The sequence below is a fragment of the Diabrotica virgifera genome, chromosome 6, assembly GCF_917563875.1.
Source record: "Diabrotica virgifera virgifera chromosome 6, PGI_DIABVI_V3a".
NCBI classification, from domain to species: Eukaryota; Metazoa; Arthropoda; class Insecta; order Coleoptera; family Chrysomelidae; genus Diabrotica; species Diabrotica virgifera.
In genome coordinates, this window is record NC_065448.1 from 37,243,361 (window position 1) to 37,263,006 (window position 19,646).

Consider the following 19,646-nt stretch of genomic DNA (forward strand, 5'->3'; position numbering starts at 1 on the left):
ATCTGTCATAATATTTTCTTCACTTCTAAACTTTGACGCATCGCTGGGATTCCCCGAATTCGCGACTAAGACGATTTTCATGTAGATTATAATATGTGCAATTTTATAACGCTTATAAAATCAAACAGATTTTTTAAAATCGTCTTACAAATATTAAAAGTTCCCTAGATTTTTCATAGAATTGAATAAAATTCCCTTTTTCCCTAAGCTGGCTCAAAATTCCCTAGGTGTAGGGAAAATTTCCTAGGTCTGGTAACCCTGGGTTGGATCATAGGGTTGGATGTTTGATGTTTGGCGGTTGGGGTTGGCGTTGGCCGTTGACAGCATCCGGAATCGCGATGAAAAACAAAGTAGCTGACCTCTGGTGGAATAAATTTAAACTACTATAAGTGGTATAAACAAACCAGAAAATTGTTTATTTGAATGGTATTTGGTCAATATTAAGAAATTTTTAGTAAATTTCAGCATTATGAGTACATTAAAATATTTTAAATAAACTCGGTATTGTTCTATTCCTCAATTGAATGTTTGTTTATCACGGTTATTAGACTTGTCTAAGAACCGTGTTTGTTTATACCAGTGATGTGGGAGAGAGGGACTCTCTCCCACATCACTGGTTTATACCATTTATATCGGCCATTTTCTTGCATTCGACCTGCCCCCTATATTCCGTTTCAATCGCGATTATCTGTGGTTGACAGTTCGACAGTTGACTTAACTGTCGAACTGTCAACTTGAGACCAAAAGTGTGGGTTTTTCGGTTTTTGGGAGAATTAATATGGAAATATAAAACTGATTATTTAATAAAATGGAAGTTAAACAAGAAGTTTGTGAAGAGACATGTAAAATAGAAATAGATAGTGATATGAATGATGCTCTTCTGGATGGTATTAAAATTGAATTTAAGCAGGAACCCAAAATAGAAGCTACACATGATGATACATTTGAGGTTGCAGACGCAGATTTAAAGAAAATTCCCATAAAGACTGAAATAGGACAAGATGAACATGAACTTATGTCATTGGAAGAAAGACAAACAAATAAAAAAGGTAAGTAAACCACAAGGGTATTAGTAAAGTATTAAGGGTAGGTAGTAGAGATTGCAATTGGATTAGCTGGATCCAGCGCCTTTTTTTATATGCTGGCAGGGCCGCCGCTAATGTGTTGGCCGCCCGTGTGCAAATGTGCAGGAGACCGTAACGCGTATATGAATAATATCGCTCCGATCTCGACGTTACTTTTAGACCTAGATCTCGCGTACCAAAAGAAAGTTATTATTATTATGTTAATAATAATATGTATACAGAAATGCAATCTTGCACTAATACCTACATCCCTACATGTGTAAGTTTTGTTTACAAGACTACTTACAACATTCGGCATGCTTAATTGTTTACTAATATACAGGGTGATCAACTTCTGTGACAGTCCAATATATCAGTTATTATACAATAGAGGAAAAAAAGTTGTTAATAAAAGTTATAGACACTTTTAATGTTCACATTTCAAAATTAGTGAGAAATATACAGGGTCCTCCATAACACGGTGCCAAACCAAAGTTATATTTTTTTAAATGGAACACCCTGTATTTTATTCAAATTCTGGTTTCTCTACATTTTTTTGATTCTAGAAATATAACACTTGTCTAGGGTTATACTGAGTGTTTCAAAGTTACGAGCACTTTTATTAAAAAATCATACTGATTTGATCGTCCTGTATGTTTCTAACGGTGTAATATAAAATTATTTTTTTAATGCTTTTGACTGTCAATATTAAAGTAGTTTTGCAACAATGTACAATTTCTTTATAACAACACAAATTGTATACAGGGTAAGTAAAAATGTAAATACAAGATTTTCTTCATAATTTTAAATGGAACACCCTGTATTTTATATTATTATCGGAAAGTTTTATCACTATACTTACATATCTTTTAAATATTCCCTATACCTAAAGTTATTAGTTTTTGAGATATTTTAGTTTTATTGTTGATAACAACATGTATTACTTAGTTATTAATAACAACACTTTAATTTATTAAAATTTATTAAAAAAACTAAATTAAATAAAAAAAATGTTCAACATACTTCTCATGTTGTAAAAGGTGTTCAAAATGACCTCTCATAACGTCTACACAAGCCTGGAGACGAGTTTCGAAAGACCTACTGATGTTTGTAAGCATTTGTTGTGTGACACTTTGAAAGGCGTTTTGAATCCTTATTTTCATATCGTCAACTATTGTTGGAGGTGTCCTATACACTAAGTCTTTAATATAACCCAAAAAAAAAGAAGTCAACTTCGTTTAATTCTGATGATCTGGGTGGCCAGTGAACTGACCCATCTCTTCCTATCCATCTTTCAGGAAATAGTTCATCGAGTTCACCGTTGACAAGTGCATTGTGGTGAGCAAGGGCTCCATCGTGAAGGTACCACATATATTGGCCGATGTTTAATGGTACATTTTCAAGTAGAATAGATAAATGATTCACTAGAAAATTTAAATAAGCCTCACCATTTACCGATTCCTCAAAGAAAAAAGGACCTATAACGTAATTGCCTATGATTCAACCCCAAACATTTAAGGACCATCTCGTTTGATTATGTGTCTGAGCACAGTACAGATTGTTTACACTACCATTTTTGTGAAATGTTGCCTCGTCTCCAAAAAAAAAATGAATGTGTGTGTACTTTGTACGCACGTAAGAAGTTATACTTCTACTACATATTATGTGATTTTTAAGACAATACCAAAAATTTAAAAAAATAAAAGAATAAAACGCACACAAACACATTGAAAAATGCCACAAAGAAAAAATGATTTCTGAACGATAATAATTGTTGGCAAAAATTTTAAATACGCATTTTCTGAAAAAAAAAATTATATAACAAATATACTTACAATCATAAAATGCATAAAAAAATAAAAACTTGCATCAGGAATCGAACCCGTGAATTTCGGGGCGCTTTGATTCGTAATTGAAGCCTAGACTCACTCGTCCAATTCCACATTATTTGTCATGTGGAAAAATAGGGTAACTGAACGTTTTACTGTTTGACAGTTGTTTTGAATATAATTAAATTATGTATTTATTTATTTATTTATTTTCAACGGGACACTGCCCAATAAGATTACAAGTTTATAAGTCCAATATACATAATACATGTGTCAATAATAATAAAACTACAATAAAATAGTAATAATAAAACAATAATACAATAAAACATAAATATCACAAACTTAATCACATAAATCAGATTCAGATATCACAATAATGAATATCCAACAACTACTCAAACAAACAAACGTTTGAGGCCAGAGATGAATTCAGACTTCGGTGCAAAGAAATCTAGATCAGGTTGAGTGTTTGCCCATCTTAGTGCTCCAGATAAAAAGTTGTTATATGCATAGTTGGTTCTATGGATAGGAACATAGAATGTTTGATTTAATCGAGTTGTGCGGAGAGGTACATGGAGACCAACCTGCTCAAGTAGCTGAGGACACAAAACTGTTGAATTAATTATGCCATAGAGCATCCTTGCATCCTTAATTACTCGTCGGTCACGCAATGAGAGAATACATAATTGGGTTTCAATTTGATAATAATTTAACTGATTCAACTCAAAAGGTATACCCAGTTTATATGCTATGTACCTTAAGAACTTGTGTTGGACTGTCTCGATTTTTGTTATGTAAATATTGTAAGATGGAGACCAAACACAAGAACAATACTCTAGATGAGGTCTAACTAAAGAACAATTTAGTAATTTAATTGCATCAATATTCTGAAAGTCTCTAGTGCATCTTTTTATAAAACCAAGCATTTGTAAAGATTTGGAAATTTTTGATGTATAATGTGATTCAAATAAAAGTTTACAGTCTAAATTAATTCCCAAATCACGAATTTCAGTAACCCAGTCAACAGGAATATTCTGTATATTATAATTATATTCTATTGGGTCTCTCGATCGTCCAAAAGAAATAGCATGACACTTAGATTCATTCAGGGCCATGGCATTCAACATACACCACTCACTCAACCGATCAAGATCATGTTGAAGATTAATACAGTCTTCTGTATTGTTGATAATTGTATAGAACTTTAGATCATCTGCAAAAAGTAGAGGTGAACTGTGTCGGAAGCAGTGGTGTATATCATTGATGAATATGTTAAATAACAGGGGCCCCAAATGTGAACCCTGAGGTACTCCTGAATGAACCTTAATCTCACTGGAAACAAAATCCCTGATACGCACCATCTGAACTCGATCAATCAAGTATGTTCTCAGCCACTCAAGAAGTGGACCATTAACACCCATTTGTTTAAGTTTAAATATTAAAATATTATGGTTGACCCGATCAAAGGCCTTGGAGAAATCGGTGTATAGTGCATGTACCCTACAACCCCTCTCCAATGCCTTCCTCAGGAAGTCCACAAATACTAGTGTGTTACATTCGGTTGATCTGTTATTCCGAAATCCAAATTGTTGGTCTACTAGTTGTTTTTCAAGTGAAGCTTTAAGATAGTCACATACAAAACATTCAAATATCTTTGGTATTACACTAATTATACTAATGGGCCTGTAATTATTCACCAATGAATTATCTCCCGCTTTATAAATGGATGGGTGTTAAAAAACTATTTTTCCAACATTCTGGAAATTCACCCGTATTTAAGGATAGATTAAAGATGTGAAAAAGAGGTCTGGATAATATAAAACAACAGTTCTTGAGAAAGCTAGGAGGCAATCCATCAGGACCAGGACCCTTATTCGCATCCAGTTCTGATAATTTTAGATAAATATCAGATATAGTTATGTTGAAACCAGTCAGATTAGTAAGACCAAATGTAGGTGAGTCACTGGGTATGACACATATTTGAGTGGAATATACTGTAGAAAAATATTCTGCAAAAAGATTTACAATATCTGGTCCATGACCGGATTCAACACCACCATACCTCAACAAAGCGGGCTTGTAGTTTAAATTTTGTGGAAGAAAATATTAAAATATAACAAAACAGTAAAAAAACAATATATTAGATGAAGATTGGTAGAACTTTTGTTGGTAATCAAATTAAGTATGTAAATCAAAGCATTACATACCTACTAGATAAATAAATCTACGCCAAAAAATCATAATTTAAAAATAAAAATCGGACCTAATTTGGGATTTCTCTCTAAAATCCCCATTCTTGAGAAAATAAATGTACAGTAGAGCGTCGTTTATCCGAACTATCGACTCCCGTGTCCCGCACTCGAATATCGAGCAAGCGTTAGTAATTGACGCTTAAAATATCTTCAATTTTCTTCAATATTGTATCTAAAAATAATTATGTTGTTGCAAAGACTGCACTTTTTTGTTTAGTTGCTAGTTGTCATTATCAAGATATAAATAAATATGTAGGTATATAAATATGGCTTTTATTCACTTGTGGATAACTATGTGACTATAAATATGTATCAATATATTGTAGTTCGATTATCCGAACAAATCGGTTTTCCGAACACCTATGTCCCCCAATTAGTTCGGATAATCGACGCTCTACTGTATTTCAACCTAATCCAAATGTATAATTACAATATGATTATAATAAAAACTACTTACCAAATTAGAATGAGTTTTCCTTGTCCAAAATAGTCCAAAAATATAGGTATATGAAAACTATTTAAAAAGGCAGTATAACTATTAATCAACTTTTGTTTGTTGTTTCTTTTCACACAAATTTTAAAACGCAACAACCATAAATAATCTAACTACAGCTGTTCCACAGCCGCCATATTGAATAATTTTTGACATGTCATTTGAACATCCAATCAGAACAAAGTTATAATGCGCATGCGCCGGGATCATAGGTTTTAACATATAAAAATTCAACCTCATATCGCCGGTAAAGAAGTATAACTTAAAAAAAAAAGAAAAAACTCAAAAATATCTCTCTGTAGGTATAACTATTTGTTGTTGTGACCATTGACAAAATTGTACTCTTCGTTCAAAATCATCCCCAACAAGTTTATGATGTAATTGTATGTAATATGGGTGCATGTTGTTTTTCTTGAGTATGTTTTGGATAGATCCATAACTTATATCTTGCTCTCTTGTAATATTTTAATACTTGTATGAGGATTCTCTGTAACAGGCAGTAAAACATTTAATTCATTTTCATCCGTAATAATGATTTTTGTTTTTTACTTTGATTCATAAGCAAAACCAGTACAATTAAACCTGTCTAATAAGTTGTCAAATGGTCTCTTAATTGGTTGTTGACGCTGTGTCCTTATAAATTATTGTGGCAACTAAGGAGTTTTTGTAACACTCTCCTAAAATACATATCATGTCTGTCATTTCTTCACGACTAAAATTCATTGTTAGGTAACAATTATAACAATATGGCAAACAATTATTATCAATAACAAAAATAAAAACGTACAGATAATTAAAATCTTACATCTGACAGTTCTTGTGTCAATTATTTCAAAGCCAGCTTAAACAAGAACTGCAGCAATTTATAGTTCCCATTTCTTCGCGGAAAATTAATATCACTTTGTTAGTAAATATAAAATTGTCGTTATTGTATAGAATTTACCATAAACTTGGAGAAAAAATGAAATGCAGTCTAACTTTAATTATCATTAACAAACTCATTGGAGGTTTCTAATATTCAGGGTAATAATTTAGTGTAATAAACGTACCTATGAGTTATCAACAATGAAACTAAAATATCTCGAAAACTAATAACTTTAGGTATAGGGAATATTTAAAAGATATGCAAGTATAATGAAAGAACTTTTCGATGGTAATATAAAATACAGGGTGTTCCATTTAAAAATATGAAGAAAATCTTTTCTTTGCATTTTGACTTAACCTGTATACAATTTGTGTAGTTATAAAAAAATTGTACGTTGTTGCAAAACTACTTTAATATTGACAGTCAACAGCAGTAAAAAAATAAGTTTATATTATACTGTTAGAATAATACAGGGCGATCAAATCAGTATGATTTTTTGATAAAAGTGTTCATAACTTTGAAACACTCAGTATAACCCTATACAAGTGTTATATCTTTTAAATCAGAAAAATGTATAAAAACCAGATTTTGAATAAAATACAGGGTGTTCCATTTAAAAAAACATAATTTGGTTGGGCACCGTGTTATGGAGGAATCTGTATATTTCTCACTAATTTTAAAATGTGTACAATAAAGGTGTCTATAACTTTTATCAACAGTTTTTTTCATATATTGTATAATACCAGATATATTGGACTTTGTCACAGAAGTTGATCACCCTGTATTTAAACATATAGGCCTGCATCCCGCGTACCAAAAAAAAAGTTGATTAATATCTGAAAATTTGTCAATAGCTTAACAGTGTCTAGTCGGACAAACTTTGATGTAAAGGGACACTGGAACAGGGGAAGTTTTACGGAACAGGTTTAAAATTTGGAACGTCAAACTACAAAAATGTTCCAATGTGATATACTTAACTTCCAATTGATTTGTTACCATTTCATTAAACTTTCATGCAAAAATCAGACTGGTGTTTATCACCAACTGGGCATTTTAATGAGTGTAACACGAAGAACATGTCAAATGATAGGAATCATGGGACGTTTTCGTAATCTGACGTTCCAAATTTTTAAACTGTTCCACAATTAAATTTTCCCCTATTCCAGTGTTCTCGTACATCAAAGTTTGTCCGACTAGACACCGTTAAGCATTCACAAATTTTCAGCTTGCTATTAATCAACTTTTTTTTCGTATTGGGAATCCAGGCCTGTTTGAAATAGAGTAGTGTGCAAAAGAAACGGGCCCAGTAATATTTATATGTATGTATATTATAAACAAAATCGTTTATCAAAAGCGTGTCTAAAATCATCAACTTCTCAACTTAGACTGAACTATAACCCGTCTACGAGCCCGTCTATAACCATACATAAGCATAAAGGAACAATATTAGAACAGAGCAACCATTGAGTAATAAAAATGATTTTTTTTATTTATTTACGGGTTTCCTTAATTTCATAAAAAATATACATATATAAACAGTAAGTAGAAGTAAAAGTAGTAGTACCTAGTAAAGTCCAGTAAAACAGTAAAAAAACAAAAAATAAAATTAAAAGAATTAAATGAAAGTGTGACAGCATAAAACTGTAGTAAGTACATTACAATAAAACTAAATTTAACATACACACAATCCACGTTATGCAGTGACAATATGTACATAATAATAATATAATATAAACCGACATTAATCAACTAACTACATACAATAAAAAGTTAATAAATTACATAATACAAAAGCATTAGAGAATAAATCGATGTCCAAATCATTCATGCGACTCAAAGTTCTATCTATTGGTGAGTTAAGACCATAGTTTGTTGAATGATGAGGTACATGGAACAAGTTATTATTTCTCTGATCATGGTTTGGAATATTAAAGTTTATTAATTTTAATAAATCACGGCAATTGATTTCACTATTTAATAGTTTATAAATAAAAGCTAGATCATTTATAATTCTACAGTCTTTTAAGGAGTGCAAATTGAGATCACTACGGATGATGGTATAGTTGTGGTTTAGTTCAATAACATTATATCCCAATCAGTACGCTGCAAATCTTAAAAACTTATTTTGAACTCTCTCGAGACAAACAACATGAACATTATAAAATGGTGACCAGACAATAGAGGAGAATTCTAATATAGATATAACCAATGATGAGTAAACAGCCTTTATTGTATTAAGGGAAAGATCAGCACAACTGCGAAGTATATAACCCAATACTTTTGAAGCCTTTGCTGTCACATAGTTAATGTGATCTACAAACGTTAAGTTTTCATCGAATATTACTCCTAAATCCTTTACTGTTTTAACATAAGAGAGCGCTTTACAGTCGATGACATATGATGATTGATATTTTTTTTGCAACTTTGTGGAAGCTAATGAAATGACATTTATTAATGTTTAAAAAGAGTCTGTTTTTGTTACACCAGTCAACTAAATTATTGAGATCGTTTTGAAGGAGACTACAATCTTCATGATCTTTGATAGATCTGTACATCTTTAAATCATCAGCAAATAGCAAGTACTTAGAGTGATTAAAACATTCACCTATGTCGTTAATAAATAGATTGAACAGAAGAGGCGAGCAATGAGCACCTTGTGGAACTCCATATTTTATTTGTATTGCATCTGACATAAATGAACCCAGTTTGACTTTTTGTGTGTGACCTATTAAATAGCTAGCAAACCACTTTAAAAGCTGATCGCTGAAACCATATGCCTTAAGTTTATGTAACAGTAAGTAGTGGTCAATCCTATTAAATGCTTTTGAAAAGTCTGTGTATACACAATCTACCTGACATTTTCTTTCCAGATCTCTGATAATAGATGCTTCATAAGATAGTAAGTTTGTAGTTGTCGATTTCTTGTGCATAAAGCCATGTTGATAATTATTTATTAATTGTTGACAAGTAAAACTAATATGGTTATAAATGAGTGTTGGTAATGTGATACCCTTTTGACTCGTGGATTGTCATCACACCAGTAGTGTGCATTATGGGAGTTAAACATACCTTGTCGCGTAAAGGTGGCCTCGTCCGTAAAAAGAATGCATTTTAAAAAATTTGGATTGTGGGCTGTCCTTTGTTGCAATGTTTCACAAAAATCCACTCTAACCGGTAGATCATCTGGCAAGAGCTCTTGGACTTGTCTGTAATGATAAGGATGTAGTTGCTGTTCTTTCAGTATCCGCCAAGTACTTGAAGAAGAAGTATTTGTTTGTCTTGCTATATTTCTTACGCTAACTGTTGGATCTTGATCAAGTAAATTTAAAATATTATTTTCTTTATTAATTGTTCTTGTTGTTCTTGGTCTACCAGAATTTATTTTATTTGGTCTCACATTCCCAGTTTCTCGACAACGTCGTTCAACGGCTCTAAATGTTTTTTTACTTGGTAAGTTTCTTCTAGGAAACTTTTCTGCATAACGTGTCACAGCTGCACTAGAACATCCTAAACATTCGCCTAAGGTTAATAAAATGTCAGTGTATTCAACATTTGAGTACATTTTGATTTGATTTGACAAATAACAAGGTTTCAAAACTCTAATTATTTTTGATTTATCGTCATAACAATCAATAAATGTCAGATTTCCATGGCACACTTGGAGAAAATAGAGGTATACCTATTAGAACTTTATCATTACTACCAGCATGAATTATTACTACATAATTTTCCAATCAAAATATTCCGAAAACGGTACACAGTATCGAGTTTTACCAAGAGTACCTTTTTCGTGTAAAATTGAATGATGTTTAAGTTTACTTGAAATTTTGATTAATAATTATACTCTTAAAAAAGTTATGTTGACTAATACTTAGTACGATCCGTGTAACTAGCGCCCTCTATGAGAATCAGATATAAAAACAAATTCATGGGATTCTATCAGCTTCCAAAACATATTCGTATAAAATTTCATTACAATGTTGCCAGTAGTTTTATGCAAAATCGTAAAAAATGCGTAAAATTTTTTTTCTTCAACGCCCTGTATCTTGAAAACGGATGGCGTTACAAAAATTGTTTACTAAGCAAACCCCAATTATTTTTCAGTTTTTTACCTAGCCTAGAGACGGGGTTACCTTTTTTTGAAACACCCTGTATAATAAATAACATTTTCTGGCATTTTTGTTTAGATTGTTTGGAATATTAGAGTTTATAGAAATATCTGAATCATTACTATTTAATTTTTTGAATTTATTTTCGTTTTAAAAAAGTATTATCATCAGTGGCCTGCTTTTGGCCGCCCCTATAATCGACCGCCCGTATGCGATGCACACTTTGCACACATGGTAGCGGCAGTCCTGTATGCTGGATCCAACAGCGCGGATCTGCAAACGTGTCATAATTGAAGTAAGTTACTGCATGTCTTCATTAGCCTCTTTATTCAAAAAACATTTCTACAGCCTAAAATATTGTATCAATAAAACGTTGATAGACAATGATTGCGTTCAGACGACCACAACGGCTGGACAGCTGAGCAAGCGATAGCTGTCAGATGACACTGCTGGAACGCTGGAAGTCAGCCACTGAGAGGTTTACTAAGCTTTCCATATTAGCATTGGATACAACACTAAGCTGGTTTGTGCTGACAGTCAGCCGCTGTGGTCGTCCAAACGCACCCATTGATTCTGCGATAAAATTCTCTGCTGGGGAGTGGTCACTAATAAGTCAGTCAATAAAAGGTCAGACCTTCTTTTCTCCCCTATCTTTTTTAATAAATTTTTTTGATTTTTGTCCATTTTTTTATTCGCATTAAATACATTTCTAAATGCATTTAATACATTCACGGACACGCCTTCACATGCACACAGTAATGTCCCTTTGTAAGTGTCTGCATATGCAGTCGTGTCTGCGAATGCATTAGAACTCTTTGCATTTACATGCTTTTTTGGAAAGTAAGTGTGTAGTGCAAATGCACCCCACACCAGTGTTAACGTTTGATATAATACATATTTAAAAAATTATAATTTCTCAAGTATGTTCTCAAGGTTACAATTTTATGTTTCTTTTGTTTGAAATACAGTAGACTTGCGGTTATCCGAGTCTCGGTCATCCGAGCCCCTCGGATAACCGAGGCAAAAATCATAACAGGTGTGTTACAATTTTCAACCTTGGCGCAACATCGCCGCCTCAAAATAAAAGAAAGAAATAAAGCTTATGTAAAATCAAAGACTTTTTAAACAATAATATTGATAAGGTAAATGTTTTTATCTTTTATAGACAATACTGTATTAATTTTGTCATTAAAATATTCACAGTTATGATTATTTACATGTTTTTCTATCAATATAACCAATCTCAGTGTTAACCGAGTTTTTCCGTATCCGAGGTAGTCACGGTCCCAGTTACCTCAGATAATTGCGAGTCTACTGTAGTAGGGTCAGCTTATTAGTACAATCCGTCAGATTTTACTAGAGTTGATGTGGCTACTTATGAAGAAGGATTTATCACACTCAGAAGCTTTTGTCAGTAACTTGAATTCGCCAATACACATGTAAGAATTATTTGTTTTTCTTCCCAAGTCTAGTTGAGTGTAGTAAGCTGTTTGTGCAAGTGACACTTCGAATTTTTTATTGATCAGATATTGTTCATCTAAATTTCATGATTCTTGACTTTATACTGAAAAAAAACTAAGATTTGTAATGGACAACAATGATCCGGACTTGACCAAAATGTGGCAAACCAAGAAAATAGTGACAAGGAGAGTGGTAGAGAATTAGACAAACGTTTTTAATAGACTTATTGGTGAAAGAAAAAGTCGACAAGGTCGGTCTTATTTCTGCTAGAGAAAAAAAGACTGAAAGTTCCAGCATTACTGTATTGTGTGTAAAAACTTTGTATGTCTCACTCTGAAAAATGTCATGTTTGTCATGCAACAACAATTAATTTTTTTTTAAGAAGATATAAGTACTTTGTTTGTTGTTTCATAGTATAATAAACAAGTTCTTAATCTTTCAAGTCAAGTTTCCCAACATTTAGATATAAAAAAATTGATATGCAGTTGCACCACACACCATTGTTTCATAAGAATCTGGACACCATCTTACAAGGATTAATGAATGAATTGAATGAAAAGTCAAACAATAGGGCTTTTCATCGATTGTCATTTGTTTCGAGCTCCTGTCATATGTTGTGTAATCTGTGTATAACAATAATATACAAATATACACGGATTATACGACATAATCACAAAAGCTCGAAACAAATGACTGTGAATGAAAAGCCCTATTAGGAATGCATGTCATAGATTTAATGACATAACCCACCTGTACAAACTTGACAGCAAACAAATTCGACAAATTTTTTCTTATTTAATTTTTTCTCTGCGTCTCCTCCCAATATCTCCTCCTGCCATAAACAGGAAAGCGATGTTGCCAAATAAAAAATATAATATGTATTTAAGCCAGCAGCTACCGGCCACACTGTTTCTCTTTGTCTCGTAAGAGTGAAACAAAGATAACTATCTGTAATATATGTTGACGTATATTTCGGACAATCCTACTGAGTTAACTGCGTTGACGCCAGGTATGTTTTTACGTGAGCAAGTGAGTTGCGAGTTGCCGGATTGTGACTTACTAGAGTAGAATCCTCTCACACGCATAATGACGTTTGCAAGGGTTGAGAAATCATTTGCGAAAAAGATTTCATGCTGAATATTTAGCTCAACTCAAAGCGGGAACGAAGAAGACGAAAGTGTCTATCGGTGATGTCGTTTTAGTAGGCAACGACAACATCAAGCGTCTTCAGTGGCCTTTATGGAAAGTTATTGAACTTTTACCTGGTAGAGATAACCAGGTGCGATTAGTTCGTCTTGCGACCGCACAAGGCCAACTTCTGAGACCATTGCAAAGGCTTTATCCAGTGGAAGTCGTGGAGGCAGTTACTGCTGGCCAAAATATCCAGGGTACTAATCTACGTGATGCGGTTCCAGAGAGAATGCCTCAAGAGAACGGCTGTCATTTTCAGGTTGGGGAAGAATTAAGTGAAAAGAGGAAGTATTAAGGGAGTGACAAAAAGCAGAGCACCCGACTTAAATGAAAGATGTACGCGAAGTGGCCAGGTAGTTAAAACTCCTGTAAGATTCAAGTGACATTGTCTTGACTTAATTTTTCATTACTGTTTATTTTATTTGATATTTCATTTTAATTTTTCGTGACTCTATGTATTTTGTTGAGAAATTGTGTTAAGAGGAAACAGTAGCGATCAACAGGTAGCGGAAACGCGTTCCAAGATTGCTGCTGTAATTTTAAATATTTTTTCGAGATATTTGGCACACGTATTCGTAATATAATAAAGAATGGTGGTACAGAGCCCAATTTGAAAAATAAATTAATATGTGGAAATTACTCTGTAATTAAATACAATATTAAAAAAACGAGCCTGTACCACCATTAAGAAGAACAAAAAAATACACTTTCTTCAGATAAACTTTTTTATCCGATGCCTAGATTTTGTGTCATTTTGGAACTACTAATGAAATAAAAAATTTTAGTAGTTCCAAAATGACACAAAATCTAGGCATCGGATAAAAAAGTTTATTTGAAGAAAGTGTATTTTTTTGTTCTTCTTAATGGCGGTACAGGCTCGTTTTTTTAATATTGTATCTAATTACAGAGTAATTTCCACATATTAATATATTTTTCAAATTGGGCTCTGTACCGCCATTCTTTATTATATTACGAATACGTGTGCCAAATATCTCGAAAAAATATTCAAAATTACAGCCGCAATCTTGGAACGCGTTTTGGCTACCTGTCGATCGCTACTGTTTCCTCTTAAATTTCTCAAGGTGGGAGAATGTCTCAATGAATGCTTATATCAATATTTCCAAAAAATTGAAAAAGGTGTCAGTTAATTTGAGTAACATCAATCATTTTGTAAAGTCAGTCGATCTTGTAAAGTTCACCGAAAAAGGAATAAAAACTTGGTTTTAAGCGACACTTAAGCGAGGCCGCAGACTGCAGACTTTTTAGTCGGCCGATAGTTTAGTTGGGTTCTTAATCAGTACAGAGAGGTATGCAGGTGCGCACATTACACCGATTCAGTCTCGGCCGACAACTAACGCTAGGAGATAGGAACAGCCCAACCCGACTAAACTATCGGCCGACTAAAAAGTCTGCAGTCTGCGGCCTCGCTAAAAGTATTTTTATATTAAGGGGATGGGTACGTATTTTCGGCTGCAATGCTGTTTAAATGGGGATTCATTTTTTTCGAATCCTCAGAAAACGTATTTTTGAAAAATTTAAACGCAGAATGAAATATTACGTTCTTACCGAGGGCCGAAAGTCCCTGAAAACTTCTATAATGTTTATTTTAATAAGTTACAGGGGTGACAAACTAAGACAAAATGTAGTATGATTTTTCATTTTAAATATCCACATCATTCTGTACATCATTCTGAATATTCTAAATATCATTCTGTGTTTAAATTTTTCAAAAATACTTATTAGTTTTTTCAGGATTCGAAAAGAATGATTATATTTAAAACTCATTGAAAATTTTGACAGGCGTCAAAATGTTCCTTTCCTCTTAATGAACCTAAGGATCTTCACGTAAAGTATCTCGTGGACATCCCATATGCCAAAGTTATGTTGTCCTATAGAAGGTTATGTAAAATTTTTAATTGTTTATTTTTCTCTTCTTCTTTTATGGCTTTTGGGAGCTGTGCCCATTAGCCAGCAACCTTTCTTAAAATTAACGCCTAACTAAACCTACCATACAGCAATACCATTACGAACCTAATCAACCAATCAAGGATATGGAAGGGAAAGTGGAGTTGGTTAAAAAATAAACTGTAGTTAAAATATACACTTAAATAAATAAATAAAATATAATTTAAAAACACTAATTTGACATTATATTTAACCTCCAATATTATGACAGACATCAGTTAACCATCTCACCAATATAATAATGACATCTTATATACTTGTCACTACTTCTAGCCAATGAAATAGTTTGGAGCCAAATTCGACCAATTTGGCCATGTTGATGGCGGAGGTGTAAACCGGAGCGTTGTCATGGTGGAACAGTATTTTTTTCTTACCCAATTGGGGCTGTTTTTGCTGAAATTTGGCGTTGAATCGGGCTAATAATGCGGCATAGTAAAGCCTTTTTTTTTTTTTTTATTTTATTTATTAACGGGCAATCACCCAATTAAAATATATTATAAACATTAATCACAGGAGATTTATAACCTAACCTAAAGTATATTTAAAAAATTTAACCATATAACATAGGAACATTAAATAACAAACATTAACAAAAAATAAAAAATGTACAAAACCCAAAGACATCAAGTTATCACACACAGTTTTTAAGTTGAGCTTTAAATACTTTGGAAAAACTATAACAATCTAAACCCTCCGAATATTGGTTAGCAAACCTAGGTGTTCTGGACATGAAGGAGTTGTGTCCGTGTTAGTGCGATGGGGTCTAATGTAAAAGGGTTGATTTAGCCTCGTTTGTCTACTGTGAACATGGAGGCTAATTTTCTTCAATAGTTGAGGACCAAAATTATTTGAGTCTAGTATATTATAAAACATTGTGAGATCCTTATGCATGCGTCTGATTTGGAGTGAGGTTATGTTAAGAGACTTTTCCATATTAGAATAGTTAATTTCATCAACCTCTGGTTTTGTTTAAATGCAACAAATCTTAAGAACTTGTGCTGAACTCTCTCAATAGCTAGAATATGGGTGTTATAGTGTGGAGACCAAATACATGAGTATGTAATCTAGGTGAGGTCTCACTAGTGAACAATACAATATTTTTATGGATGGGATGTTTAGAAAGTCTTTAGCACAACGTTTGATAAACCCTAAAAGTTGAAGTGATTTTGAGACAATAGATGAGATATGGGGGATGTAGGATAAGCTGGAATCAAGCACAACACTTAGATCTTTTATTTGAGATACAGAGTCTAAAGGACAATCCTTAATAGTATAGATATGATTTGTAGGAGTTCTATTTCGACCAAAAACCATTAAGTGACATTTTTTAACATTAAGTTCCATTCCGTTGCTATCACACCAATAGCTCAAACTAGTGATGTAACGAATGCCATTTTTTGAACGAACAACCATTTTTTGAACATTCGCGAATACGAATGCGAATATCTGCTACCGATATTTGCGAATGCGGATGCGAATGCGAATATTCAGTTTTTTTTTTAATTTTTCTATTTTTGTAATGTTTTTTAAATTCATAATGAGAAGTTAAGTAATTGATTCTTCGTCTTCTTTTACGGCACTACAGCCCAAATTGAGCTTTGGCCTCCTTTATTTTTTGCCTTCACCCTTGCTTGTGTGTGGCTACTCTTCTCCATACACGGACTCCTAAAAGGGCTTGTGTGTCGCTGTTTACTGTGTCTTCCCAGCGCTTTCTTGGCTTTCCAACTGGTTTCTTTCCCTACATTCTAGCATTCAGTGCTTTTATTCGCGATATGCGAATATTCAGCTTTTTTTTTATTTTTCTATTTTTGTAATGTTTTTTAAATTCATAATGAGAACTTAAGTAATTGATTCTTGGTCTTCTTTTACGGCACTACAGCCCAAATTGAGTTTTGGCCTCCTTTATTTTTTGCCTTCACCCTTGCTTGTCTGTGGCTACTCTTCTCCATACACGGACTCCTAAAAGGGCTTGTGCGTCGCTGTTTACTGTGTCTTCCCAGCGCTTTCTTGGCTTTCCAACTGGTCTCTTTCCCTACATTCTAGCATTCAGTACTCTTTTTGGTAGCCTATCCTCTCCCATTCTTATCACATGTCCGGCCCATTGCAATCTTTGTATTCTAATGAATTCTGACAGGGGTGTTTCCTTATAGAGTTGATAAAGCTCGTTGTTGTATCGACTTCTGAAGATTCCGTTTTCCCCCACAGGTCCTAATATTCTCCTCAGTACTTTCCTTTCGAATATGTCGAGTTTGTTTTTGGATGTTTCTTTCAGGACCCAGGCTTCACTGCCATAGCATTATTGATCGAATTAAGGTTTTATAGATTCTCATCTTTGTATTTTGGTAAACACTTTTAGACCGAAATATATGGGATAGGGCAAAATAAGCTCTATATATTTGCCTGCGATATTCTCTTCCATATTTCTCAATCTCCATCTCCAAGTTAATTGATATTTATTGTAAATCAAACTGAATCTTAAGCTTTATTACATAATACCATTATAATATCAAATAATAAAATAAAGTGGAGGTTGATAATGTGGTTAAGGTTAAGTTACCTTTTCTTAATAAAAAAAGATGATAAGAAGTGGATAGATTTTGCTTTTATTAACCTAATGTTATCTTCAAATTACTTTTTTTTCTCATATTCATATTCGCAAAAAATTCGCAAAATTTCGCGAATGCGAATACGAATATTCGTTACATCACTAGCTCAAACGGTCCAAGTCAGATTGTAATTTTTGATAGTCACCATCATTCTCGATTTTCAAATATAATTTTAAATCGTCAGCAAACATTAAGAAACAAGAGGCAATATCATTGACATAGATATTGAATAGAAGGGGTCCCAGATGTGACCCTTGTGGCATTCCTGAAGATACCTTAATTTCAAACGATTGAAAACCCTGAACACATACTATTTGTATTCTTTCAGATAGATATTATAACAACCATTCTAAAAGTTCACCGTGGATACCCAGACCTCTCAATTTATTGATTAAAATCTTGTGATTTACCCGGTCAAACGCCTTTGTAAAGTCTGTGTTTACAGCATGAACCTGGAAGCCGTCTTCAAGAGATTCCACAAGGAAGTCGGTAAATGTCAATAAATTAAGTTCAGTGAAGCGGCTAGACAGAAATCCAAATTGCTGGTCGTTTTGCCCTTTTCCAGGAGGTGGATATAGATCAAATCTTGTGAATCCCAGAAAATGGTGGTCATCGCCTTTCAGGCCGATTGGACAGTCTTCGCCCTCCTCGGAGCACATTTGCGGGGTGACGTCCACTGTATTTTATCAACTGTTTCTTGGACTCTGGTGTATACCAATGGAACCAAGTTTCATTGACGGTTATGGAATAACGTAGAAACTCATTAGTACGTTCTTTCACGGTTTTTGCTGTAAATTTTAAAGAACCGCTTTGATTGACATGAAATTTGGCACACACATAGCTAACATGTCAAAGAAAAAAGTGATATTGTACCGATGTGTGCTTTTGCCCTGGGGGTGATTTTCACCCCTTCTTAGGGGTGAAAAATATACGTTTAAAATAAGTCTGGAAATGGATCAAATTACTAATTTTAAGCAACTTTTATTCTATAGTTTTTTCATTAAGGCAATACTTTTCGAGTTATTTTTCAACAAAATAACCACGTTTTTAGACGGTTTTTCGCAAATATCTCAAAAAGTAAGTCTTTTACCGAAAAAACCATTCTTAACAAAAATATAGCCTGTAACAAAGTGAAACAAATGGTGTATGAATGACGTATCTAGACCTAGTGGAAGCAGAGTTATAGCTAATGAAAAATAGGTTCATATTCGCCAAATTCCAGATACATTATTTCAACGTGAAATATCCAAAAAATGAAGACCTTTTGGGGAAAATTCATTAAAAGTTTTTTAAAGTGTATAAAAAATGCTTTATTTCTGTTTTTATAAAAGAGCTCGAAATTTTTTGAAGTAACGAACGACAGGAACTAGACGACAATGGATAACCACCTGAAATACAAAAATACTAAATACTAACCTTGTCTTGCTATATTATATACTGGTGATAGATATTGAAATAAAACATCTACCTTAATACTTACAAATACAGTATGTCCCTGTAAGTTGTATCCATATGGAAAACTTTTTTATTATTAATTTTACGAAAAAAAGTTATTCTTTATAAAAAGCTCTGCATGGTCCAAAACCTAAGATTTAACCATCAAATATCAAATTTTTTGAATATTATACGAGGTATGTCAAAAAGTTTGAATTTCACTCAAGAGTAAAGTAGCTTTATTTTTTACAATATTGAAAATTGCTATTATGAAAAGTTGTTTGGAATTAGAAACTGTATTCAAGTGTGCAATTACATCCTTCTAATTGAAAAAATTTTTTTTGACAAATTATGGATAACTAACATTATTTTCA

General features: G+C 33.0%; 1 protein-coding gene across 3 annotated transcripts in view; it reads left to right on the forward strand.

The window, feature by feature from the left end:
• Positions 1–690: 690 nt before the first annotated feature.
• The window catches only part of LOC126886864 (zinc finger protein 235-like), a 45,527-nt gene continuing 26,571 nt past the window's right edge, over positions 691–19,646 (forward strand). Inside the window, exon 1 of one of the 3 annotated variants that reach the window (XM_050653982.1) lies at positions 691–1,049. In XM_050653982.1, coding sequence (XP_050509939.1) covers positions 809–1,049 — 241 coding nt within the window. In that variant the 5' untranslated portion in view covers positions 691–808. The remainder of the gene's footprint in view (positions 1,050–19,646) is intronic. The other 2 variants (XM_050653983.1, XM_050653984.1) reach the window with 2 other exon arrangements.